Here is a 12,099-nt window from a genome sequence, read left to right as displayed (position 1 = left end):
TGGAGAGTAGTAAGAACAAAGATGTTGACTATACCCTGATGTAAAAGCTGAATGAATTGGGTCACATAGGATCATGCAGACATGTTTCGGACTTGTGCAATCCCCTTATGACCCATTGTTACATCTCTGACCACATAACATCATGTCAATAACTTCATGCCCTCCATTATAATGAGAAAAATTTGTGCAGTACTCTTAAAAATAGTCACATAAGAAAAAAAAGTTAAAACAGCCCAATTACAATGTATGGCAAAGGGAGATATACCAGTCATATTAAAATCTACCATGATTACATCTTGTAGCCTCTGAACACAACTTGTGATCCAATCATCTTTGAAACTCAATACAACCATACCATCAAAACCACCTTCTTAGTGACTAGAAATTCAGAGCAAAGTTTCATTTCTATCTGCCTTCATTGGGATAACTCGCTTTATCAGAATCTGTAAAGCATTTATATGCAAATATATCACTTAGATTGTACTTGGAGTATGTTTCATGATTCCTAAATATAACAATGATTTTACAGTAAGATTCTTTTTAGTCTCTTGTAGAACCCATAGAATTTTTTCTGCTTACAGAGATCAGAAGAGGAAGGGATCATGTTGTATGAGATGAGTAATCATGGCCTGGATATGAGGGCAATTCCTTATTAATAAGTCTGTACTCCTTGCACCTAAATTATCTTGAAAGGAGCAGAAAGCTATTGCACCATACAAGGGAATTAGGATAATAAAATAGTGCTTTTTTGGTTCCACTTATCCAGTTTAATATCATTGTTTTATGTCTGTTTTTGCGCTGTTGGATAAGGCTGAAGCTCTCCTTTCTAATCCCCCTCCCATAGTCAGATGGCATGCCCAGATGAATTATGTTTGGATCTTGGTGCTGAGTTGGTATTTCATTTTGAGTTGTAAGTCTAAGCCAAGCATATTTGAATTTTATCTCATTATATCTCAGCACAATAAAAACAGAAATGACTTCACAACAAGCTATAAAGGCTTAGTTTGTTCACTCCTGTGGAACACAAAACACATATGGAAGCACCAGACAGGAAATATGCCCTCACTACTATCTGTCAAGAGAAATATACAAGTCTGATGACTCTGTGAACTGGTGCATCTTTCCTCAACTTTAGGCAAAGTTTCAGCTACAGCCCTCTTTCCACTCACCTGGCTGTGAAGTTGCCAAGGTCTGTAGTCTTCCTCAGCACACCGCCTATCAAATATAGACTTGTAGTCTACTTTGACCAGCTGCCATTCAGAACGATGGCTGAAGTGTCCAAACACTCTACAGAGCACAGATATAAATGGGTTATAACATCAATAAATATTGCCTCCCATTGGGTCAATGACTATCACCTCTAGGATCCCAGTCTCTACTATACTATAATCTCCATACTGACTTCTCTCAGGCAGCCGAAGGTCAACCCTCTGTTCTGGCTGCCACTAGCTAACACTAGCTCCTTGTCCCCAGAGCCATACACTTAGGTACTTTAAAGTCTTCAGAAAGAGAACCACAATTTAGGGTGGTCGTTGCTCATCAAGTGTCACCAAAAGGTGAATGTTTTTCTTTCTCATTTGCTTTGGTATGTTCTGTAGATTTTACAAAAACAAAAAAAAAATGGGAAAACCAAATTTTAAAATGCAGGAAAATGCTATCTACACTTGCCCTCAGACAAAACAAAATTATTTGTGTGTCGGGTAATTGTGTTTTCAGTAAAAAATGAAAATGTGCTAGGACAGATTCAAACACATCTAGCTTCATTGTTGAAATGTTTTTCCTAGCGAAGGCCAATATTTTATTGTTATTTCACTGTGTCTCTCTTGCCTAGTTTTTCTGTTAATAGATATGTACAATTAGCATTTTTATATTTTGAAAAGTTGAATGCTTGCTTTTAAAGTCCAGATTCGCCCAAGTCATTAGTGATATATTTCTCAAATTACTAATTGTGACTTATTGCATAAAGAAAGACCAGAGCAATGTTTCAAATATGCCTCCCATTTGTGTTAGGTATATGTGGGGTTGGTGACCAGGATCAGAATAATAAAAGAAAAAAAATTACTCCATTTTAAGAAAGGAACTTATTTTCTCATACTCAAAATGGGATACATTTACATGTATGACTATAGCTATAGGTTTGTAATGATTCATGGTTTCAGCCTACTAAAATGGTTTAAATTACAAATATGAATCATAAAGGTAGAAAAGAATTTTTCTGGTGAGATGCTTCTTCATTTTGGGGTGTGAAGCATGAGATAAGGACTCCCACTATACAATAGCTACTATTTATGTAGCTCTTTGATCTTTACAAAGTGCCATAAAATATTATTTCATGTTATCCTCCCAACATTTTGAAGTAGGTGCTATTATTATCCTACCCTACACGTGAGTAAACTAAGGCAGACATAGGTTAAGTGACTTGCCCAATAATGGTTTAAAACCAGATTTGAACTCAAGCCTTCCTGACTCCAAGTCTAGTATTCTGTCTACTGTACCAGCTAACCTAGCTGCCTCTTGTACAGAAATTTCTACCAATGCAAGTTGGCAACTCATCTGTGATCTGTAAATCAAATCCTTAGTTGCCTGGGATACTGAGAAGTTAAGTGACTTGTCCATGATTACAATGTTCTTATATATTAAGAGGCAATGCTTATACTTAGGGCTTCCTGGCTCCAAGGCTATCCTTCACTCATTTTTTCTTTCTTTCTTTTCTTTTTTTTTTTTTTTTGGCAGGGTAATGAGGGTTAAGTGACTTGCCCAGGGTCACACAGCTAGTAAGTATCAAGTATCTGAGGCTGGATTTGAACTCAGGTACTCCTGAAACCACTGTGCCACCTAGCTGCCCCCCACTCATTCTTAATATTATACTTTTTTATTACCAGGAACAGAGAAGAATGGGAAATGGGTCACCTTCCATCTGGACACATTGGCTCTGCTTGCTATGTAGTGTACAATCCTTTCCCCTGACTTTGCACATAAAACTAAATTTCACTGCAATGATAGAGAGGCTGTAGGAAGCAGATTTAGAAGTTTTAACCTCAAACACTTGGTGAAAACTAAGTTGTTAGCTTGGATGAGGCTGAAAAATATAACAACGCCTCATTGCATCATACTTACGTCATGATCAGGGTCTCTTCCCCAGGTTCCCCTAGGACTCCATCCACAAAAAGAGGGATAGAAGTGAAACTGTATTTACTCCATGATCTCCCTTCATCAAAACTTAACCTGGTGGCAAGAAATGCAGAAATAGATAATTAAGCTAATTAATTAAGAAATCCTCCTCCCCCCCAAAAAAAGAAGAAAACAACAATAACCAAGAAGGTATAAGTTAGGCACTTTTTAAAATCAAAAGGACACTGGCAAAGTAATACTTAGAGGTCACATGTTATACTTAACTTCATCAATAGAGATCGGCACAATAGGGCAACTTATCTAAGACCCATGCACGTTAGTCAGTTCTACCTGAGAAAATAATGCTGAAAGGCTATGAGACATATTAAAGAAGAAATATTCTGGCAGACATACTCATCGGATTTTAGGTCTCACTGAGATGTTCTCCACAATCCCATTACAACTCAAATAAAGGCATGGTAGGTAGTTAGGAAAATGCAGAGCAATTGCTTTCAAGGAGACAGAGACATGTGACTACTTATAGGGATAACTTTCAATCAAGAGCAAATCTTTTAAATATCAAAGCTACATTTATTCTTTCATTTCACACTTATTGAGTGCATATGATATTATAAGGTTCTGATTTCCAACTGACCTTCCCCAAACCATCCCAAAGCACAAATGAATATTATACCATGTTGTAATCTCCCATTCTGTTATTATATTCTATTTTGCATCATATACCATGTGTGTTTCTATGCCCTAATACTTCTGTTTTGTACTCTTTGAGGGTAGGTTTCTAGTATTAATCACTTCTGAATGTCCATCAAGACCATGCCTTGCATATAATAAGTGCTTAACACACAGTTATCGAATGAGTTGTCTAACCCTCAACAGATTCATTTAAATGTCATTCAAAATCTTATCTCTGTTGGGTTTTGTATTTTTTATACGACTATATACAAAGGCCAGAATCTCAGGTATTCCCTGGGAGAGGGGAGGAAAAATAATGGCTTGTTAACACCCTTTCACCCATAGCCTGTGGTTCACCAACCACTAGGCTACATTTCCTGCAGTCTTCCTTTCCTCTTGCTGCATGTGCCTACGACCTAAGCCTTTGCTTGGCAGTGATCTCCTACTTCTGTATTCTGTTCCCCAGCAGAAATCATGATGCTCCATTTGCGGCATTTAAATAATTCATTGCCACAGCAACTCATAGTGGTACTGCAAACAGGATTATGACTTGAACAGAGGCAGAGCAGCTGAGATCCTCTTTTGTGAAAGCAGGTAGAAAACCACGGGAAACGCTGGGCATCTGAACCTACATGGCTCAAAAGACACTGCATTTGCCCATGGGTATAAACCATAGCCCAGGGGGTTCAGGAACACTGCCCAGGCAAAAGGAATGGAGATACTGAGCACCTAGGCTTGGGTATAATATGTACAGAACAAGTGATGAAACCTATATAGAAAAGTAACTGAGAATTGTTGCAATTCTAGCTCATTTCATTTGGGAAAACTGTAAGAAGTTAACTACAAGGAGTTAAAACTGCTTAAAAAACATATCTGAGGATCTTCACTGTTATATCCTCTCACCCATAATTCTGTGGGGGTGGGAAAGGAATTGTCATATCTGAAAACCATAATTCATTTTTTTTCTTTTACCCCAAGGGCAGACTTTTTTTCCCTTTTTTTGTGAAACTGCATTCAACAGTCTCACTTTAACAGAGCGAGGGTGTAAATTATGTTCTGATGGATTCTGGCATTTTACTACAAACACCGGCACAATCTGTCTGCTGATAGCAAGACTCTGGGATGGGTTTATGCAGCTCCGAATGATCAGCACTGTGTCACAGCAGGCAGCACCATTACCAGAGATGTCGGATCGGCAGAGATGTGTGTTTCATAGCAACCAAGACCCCACCTTGATCCAGGTATAGAACACTGTGCTCTTCTTCAAAGATCTAGGAAGGAAGAAACAACACAGAAAAAAACTGATATATCTACTTTATCTGGTTATCAAAGATTAAATGTAGAGGAAGATTCCAATCAATGAATCAACAAGATTTTATAGAGATAATTCTCCCCTGTTTATTCCTCACCCTTATATCTCAGGAAGTGCAAAAAGTCATAGAATGGATTTTTTTTTAAATTGGAAAGGATTATAGGGATTATGTGTTATCTAAATTCTACATTTTCCTGGATACCAATCAGATTACAGTATAGTGTAGGCGAAAGAGAATTAGATTATAAGTCAGACAACAAAATTCAAATCCTGTTTCTGCCACTTACTACCCATACGACCCTAGAAACTGAATTAAAAAAAAAAAGTTATTACGTGCTTACTATGTGCCAGGCACTGTGTTAATAACTAGGGATCTAAATATAAACAAATAAGACAGCCCCTACATTCCAAAGGGGGAAGATAACATATCAGAAAATTAAAGTTGGAAAGTGGAAAGGGATCAGCTGAGAGTACATGTACAGTGCTTGGATGGAAGCTGGCTGAGAAAAAGGAGTAATAACTTGGTTCTGGGATGATAAGGTAAAAAGTCACCAGTTAGAGACAGGTCACTTCTGGACCTCAGTTCCTCATCTACAAAATGAAGGGAGTAGCCTCAATGGCCTCTAAGATTCCTTCCATCTCTAAACCAACAATCCTGGGATGTTTAACTGTCAAGTACTTAGTTATGTGACTTGCTTAAGGCTACACAGTTTAGTTAGTGGTGAAGCCAGGATCAGAATTGGTCTCTGGACTTGGAATATAGTGTTTTTCCCCCCACTTCTACTACTGAAAAGTTGAAAAGTGTTCTTGAGGGGAAGCATCCTTGGCAAGTGTGCGGTTGTCCTGCCAAATCACTGGGCATCTCAATAGGAAATGGAAGAGCTGGGCTCCATTCCTCTGTTCCCAACATGTGCTGTGTCATCACTCAAAATAAGGAAAAACTACTTTTACACCTGAAGCATAAAATTACCCAGTAATCTTCACTAATCCTCACAAACTAATCTTCACTCAAACCTCAACAAAATACTGCTCAGATCCTCAAATCAAGGGCACTCCTCAGACACAGATGCTGTCCTTGTGCACACAGCTCAGTCGAGCTTCCCAATGAGGTCTGGGGAACATTCTAGATATCAGAAAATAGAGTAGCACAGTTTTCTGCTGGGAATAGCATTTTTTCTTTGGGAGGAAGGGACTAAGGGGCAGGGCGGGATGAGGAAATGCCATGTCCTCCTATCCTCCTTAATTTCCCTCCCAGAGACCACTTTGTTAATCTCCTTCTCATATTCCTATACACACCTATATATCAGTGTCTAATTTTACCCACTTTCTTATTTTTTTGACATACTTTCCTTGCTTCTGAGCCCCAAGTAGCACAGTTTTACACCTATAAATGGTCTGGATCCAAGAACTGGCAGAGAGTCTAAAACAGGTCACCCTCAGCAGGAAATGCAATGCAAAGTATTCTCACTGTTGAGTGCACTCACCTGCATGTTAGATTTCAATTTATGATGCTAGTTATTGTATGATAATTAAACGTCAGTGGGTTATTAAAACATATTTATTGAAGTGTAACAACCACGCATTAGACACATATCTTGTTATGATTGCTAAACCTCATTAAGTGCCTGTTTTATAAGCAATGGATACCTAATTTACATGCAGAAGACAGACAGGAAGCATTTGAGCTAAACACATTGGTTTAAAGCGATTCCATTTCTACTTTTCCTGACATATGCACTCTGATGGTTATTACTCTGTCTTGTGCACATGAGATTTAAACATCTCAGAACACCACCTGTGTAATGGCTATTTCTTTATGCTGCAATTCTTACGATGTTCTGTCTTCAAGGCAAAAGGAATTTATGGAGGTAACTCAGAGCAAGGCTTATAATCAGACCCTTCAGGCTTCAGGCTCCCTGAACAACAAAGCCATTGGGTTTTCAACTTTGTTTTATGAGAAAATTTCATTCTGATTTAATTTGGTTTCATTGTCACTTACAGACTTTCTTCTTAATAAAAACCAAACTAAGTTAACAAATGAATACTAAATAAAACTGACTGGGATTATTATAGTTATTATTGGCTTTCTAAGCCTCTACTAAAACTCAACTTCAATGCTTCATTTTAGGTTGGAGACAGGTCTAGATTCTCAAAGGCTATTATTCCAAAGGTACACCAATCTGGAAAGGCTTCAGATACAGGCTGAATAATGAAGTGCATGTAAGCCTGTTGTCCATGGACCAATATTAGTGAGTTTAGACATACACATCATTATCAATCAATCAGCAAGCATTTATTGTCCCTATTGTATGCCAGGCCCTGTGCTACATGTTGGGAATACAAATATGAAAGTAACACAGTTCCTGGTCTCAAGGAGTTTCAAATCTAATTCATCAATACCAAGTGATAGATTTATATGGATTCAATTTAATTTCTGGTTAAAGCCTTTTTTTTAACTGGGTCTCCATAATCTGACTTAGCCTAGAAGTGCAGCAGCCACCCATGGACCTGATCTCAAGACTGAGAGGTATGGGATCTTTAGCCCACTTTGTTTTTCTACCTTGGCCAATTCAGTCATTCTTAGGTAGACCCTCCACTCCTAGGGGTTGAACATGTTGGGGCCAGACTGATTTCAGACATCTGATCAGATTTATCCTTACTGTAGCTCAGAACTCCCAAACTTAAGTGATCCACCAGCATCAGCTTCTGCAACAGTAGGCACTATAGGCCTGTACCACCATAGCTGGTTGATAAAAGCCATTTACAAAAAAAATCACATATGAAGAGGTTGAGTGGTGAGTACAATCAGAATTGTTGTAACTCATGTTCCCTCTGATGAATTCACAGCATTTTTTAAAGCCCTAATATATTACTTTGAGACCTTATGTTCTCTTTCAAAAAGGAAATGGAAAGAAAGAAAGAAAGAAAGAAAGAAAGAAAGAAAGAAAGAAAGAAAGAAAGAAAGAAAGAAAGAAAGAAAGAAAGACTTAAACAGGAATATGTTGGTGCTGCCGAATAATTTCATGGAAGAGGGACTGTTAGTGGAAGATATGTGGCTCTGTGTACCACAGGGACCTGACATGAGTCATTTACCTGCCTCCAGGTGTTCCCAGCATCTGAAGACACAAACATACTGATATCATTGTTAGACAGCTCAGAACCAATGTTACCTAGAAAAAGAATACCAGCCTTAGAGGAGGGAACATTTTATAAAAGAGTAGCATCAATCTCATTTATTAGCACATTAGAATCTCTCACACTATTTCAGAGTGTAAATATGTAGCTGAATAGACAAACTCAGCATTATATATTCAGTTGTAATGAAGCAATCTGATTTTCCCCTTTACTAGTTTGCAAATCAAAAACCAGAAATGCATCCTTCCTTTCTTGAAAGGTGTTCTTCAAAATAGGGAGATAACCAAGAGAAAATCTCTTACCTGAAGCCACTATGATGCTAGGAGCTGTGTCACGGCTGGCAATGTTTCCAGAGGTATATGGGTTGTCAGAGACCTTCAAGTGGAGATGTAGGGAACAGTATGGCTGTAGAAAAAAGAACAAAAGGTACCACAGACACAAGGGGGATTTAGAGAGGCCACTGAAAGTCTAGATTTATAGCAGTGGTCAGCTTCTGTATGAAGTTCCAACTTAATGACAATATCCATCTCAATGCCATGTGGCTGATGACTTTGAAAGGCAATGAACATTTGATTCTGATGGGCATAAAAATGCCTATGAAAAGGATGGAATTTAATTCAAACAAGTTAGAAAAATTCAATCAATAGAGTGCTAGGAGAATATGACAGCTAGTATGATTCAACATAGACGCCATCCTAATAAACAGGTGGCACTTGCAGTTACAATTTCAATGAAATTCTAAGCAACTTTTCTCAATCTCTCCCTAAGACTCTTAATCAAGTTCCTTGATTAAAATATCAGCAGCTTTCCAAAAAGCACAATAAATCTCACAGGAATTCTCTTAAGAAGAGCTTTGCTACTAAGTTGTCAAAAAATAAAAGTTTGTGCCTGAAACCCCCACTCCTTTTCTTCTATCAGGATGATTACCTTCTAATCTGATCAGCTTGGGTTTTTGGAATCACTGCTGTAGCTCTGTTATTACTTTTCTTCTGCTCTGTTGGAGTTACAGCCAGGAAAAAATTCAGAGCGCAGGCAGAGATACAATGATTAAATTTATATGGGATAGGGAAAAATGACAGACTAAAAATGGATGTGAGGAAGAGAGAAACAAAAGAAGGTGGGGAGGTTAAATGAATTAGAGTGGTGGTCTTTGGCCACCACCAGCAGAGAGACTCAGACAGGGGCTCTCTTCTGCTTGAAGGTTTCCTATTTGACAAAGAAATCCATTTTGCCATTTCCTATCAAAATAATAAAGGCCCAAATGATAACTAAGATGGGATAAATAAGGCTTTGCCCCAGGTCACCAACTGTACATTTTGGCTGAAGGTCCTTTCTCCTTGGAAGGCGATGCTATCTCCTTACAGTGATCACTGTCTTAAGCCTTGCCTCATGTATTTTCCTGGCCAAAGAGGCTGTATGGCATCCCATTCAAGACTCAGATGCTATAGGTCCCTTCTCTCAGGGCCTCTCTCCCCAACACAGAACAAATGTGGAAGTTTGCTATTCTGTGGGATGGATGTCCCAACTACCATTATGGATGAAACTGTGGTCACTTTCCTTTCTTCCACTATCATGTTATTCCTTTTTTTTTTTTTTTGCGGGGCAATGAGGGTTAAGTGACTTGCCCAGGGTCACACAGCTAGTAAGTGTCAAGTGTTTGAGGCCAGATTTGAACTCAGGTACTCCTGAATCCAGGGCCAGTGCTTTATCCACTGCACCACCTAGCTGCCCCCAATCATGGTATTCCTGAAAATGTGTCATCCTATGTTACTATTTGACTACTGTTGCTGTTTTGTTTTCATTTAACTTTGAATTTTAATTATTATGAAATTTAAAATTCATTTAAAATGAATATTTATGTATACAGTGAACAGAAAACTAGGATTATACTTGAAATCATGAATCTCTATTATATACAGCTTGGCTTTTAATATTATACATACTTGCATATATACATACACATATGTAATAAATTCAACATGTTAGATTCAAAGAAGTCCTTCTTGTTTGTATCTTTCCTAGACTTCATTTAATTTGTGTGTGTGTTTTTGGTTTATTTCCCTGTTGAGAATCTAGTTATAGGAGGGCAGGAACCACCCAGCATGTTAATTCTATATGAATGACTGCCAAATACAGAAAGAGGAACCAGGAATTTGAGAAAGACTTTTGGAATTGAGGTGAAATAGTTTAAAATACAATTACATATGTACTCATATGTGTGTATGTATATGTGTATGTATGTGTGTATATATTTAAATTCATGTGTGCGTGTTTTTGTTCGGTCATTTAGTCATGTATGACTCTTTGTGACCCCATAGACTATAGCACACCAGTACTGTTCATGGGTTTTTTTTTTGTAAAGATACTGGATTGGTTTGTCATTTCCTTCTACAGAGGATTAAGGCAAACAGGTTAAGTGACTTGCCCAGGGTCACAAAGCTACTAAGTGTCTGAGGTCACATTTGAAGTCAGGTCTTCCTGACTTTGGGCCAAGCACTCTATCCACTAAGAGATCTAGTTTCCTCTCTCTGTGCTTGTATATGCACAAACATATAAACACACACATGTATACAATATCTATCTATAGACAACATAGGAGTGTGTTTGATATATAAATATATATAATATATACATATGCATGGACATACATGTTATATGTGTGTATACATATATGCATGTATATGTATACACATATATGTATCTCTTCTAAATGGAGAAATCATCACTTAAACTTTCAGCTCAGCTCTGGGCAATGTTGGATCTAGATGCTAATCTTGGAGTTGAGGCCTCTGAACTCCTCCCAAGAAGTTAATAGTATGAGGCATAACATATATGCCGTATATAACATATATAATGTTGCATGAGGGTTGAGACACATGTGGAGTGTCACACTGAGAATGCAAAAACACTGGAATTATGTGCATCCCCCACTGAAGAGGTGCCTTTCCTGAAATTTTCTGACCATTCCTCCTCTGTAGAAGCAGCTTGCAGCCCAATCATATAAGATCCCTACAGGTCCACAGACATCTGATCCAGGGCATTGTGTTGAAGTGCAAACTAAGAATACCATTAAAAGGAAGCTGCCTTTTCTCATTCCTGACTGCTGTGTGGTATGGTTGCCATGGCTCTTGGCTGCTCGGATCTGCTATTATAAGAGGTGCCGATGCCAGCTTGAGCAGAAACATTATAAATGATCTTTGCAGTGCTCTTTCCTCTGTACTCTCATTTGTGGTCCTGGATTGCCCCCAGCTGGTACAAGGAAATCATTCTGTGACTTTTCTTTGCTTCCCTTCTGTATCAAAGTACAGAGTCTACATAAATACTTGGGAAATCATCTTGCAGCCCCTGTATGATGATCTGAAAAGGAAGGCAAGCTAAAACTCAACGATTTGTCAGCCCTCCTTTTCTCACAGCTATGTATACTTGTCAAGGATCGGATTTTGGTGCAATAGACTTTCTGGTGACAGCTGCTTTCAACAACATAGATCATAATTCAATAATTAAAAGTTTGAGTTGCCTAATACTCAAACTAGTTAAAAGACTTCCCTATTACAGAGCTAATAAGTATCAGAGGCAGGGTTTGAACCCAATTCTTCCAGAATCCATGTCCAGTACTCTATTATATCACACATCATGGAAGCCTTGTCCATGATAGCAGTTGTTATTTTGTCTGTTGAGACATACTCCCAGAAGAAGATAGGAGTTCAGTTCTCATCACAATGGTTATTAGAGAATTCTAGTGAAATTCTTCTCTCCTCCCCATAAAGAAGAACAAGAGATAAAACACTGAAAATACTAATAACATAATAGTTCTAGAAACTGGCTTAGTAAAGAAGCCACATTAGTAA

General features: G+C 38.1%; 1 protein-coding gene across 6 annotated transcripts in view; it reads right to left on the bottom strand.

Moving 5' to 3' along the window:
• The window catches only part of SORCS1 (sortilin related VPS10 domain containing receptor 1), a 766,642-nt gene that overhangs the window by 143,952 nt on the left and 610,591 nt on the right, over window positions 1–12,099 (bottom strand). For all 6 annotated transcript variants that reach the window (XM_043988103.1, XM_043988104.1, XM_043988101.1 and 3 more), the window contains exons 11-15: window positions 8,554–8,656; window positions 8,210–8,286; window positions 4,984–5,075; window positions 3,118–3,225; window positions 1,170–1,287 (exon numbers count right to left, since the gene is read on the bottom strand). In XM_043988103.1, coding sequence (XP_043844038.1) covers window positions 1,170–1,287; window positions 3,118–3,225; window positions 4,984–5,075; window positions 8,210–8,286; window positions 8,554–8,656 — 498 coding nt within the window. The remainder of the gene's footprint in view (window positions 1–1,169; window positions 1,288–3,117; window positions 3,226–4,983; window positions 5,076–8,209; window positions 8,287–8,553; window positions 8,657–12,099) is intronic.

This window comes from Dromiciops gliroides, chromosome 2 (assembly GCF_019393635.1).
Source record: "Dromiciops gliroides isolate mDroGli1 chromosome 2, mDroGli1.pri, whole genome shotgun sequence".
Classification (NCBI taxonomy): Eukaryota; Metazoa; Chordata; class Mammalia; order Microbiotheria; family Microbiotheriidae; genus Dromiciops; species Dromiciops gliroides.
The sequence above is the reverse complement of the archived record's forward strand: the minus strand, read 5'-3'. Positions and strand labels throughout refer to the sequence as shown.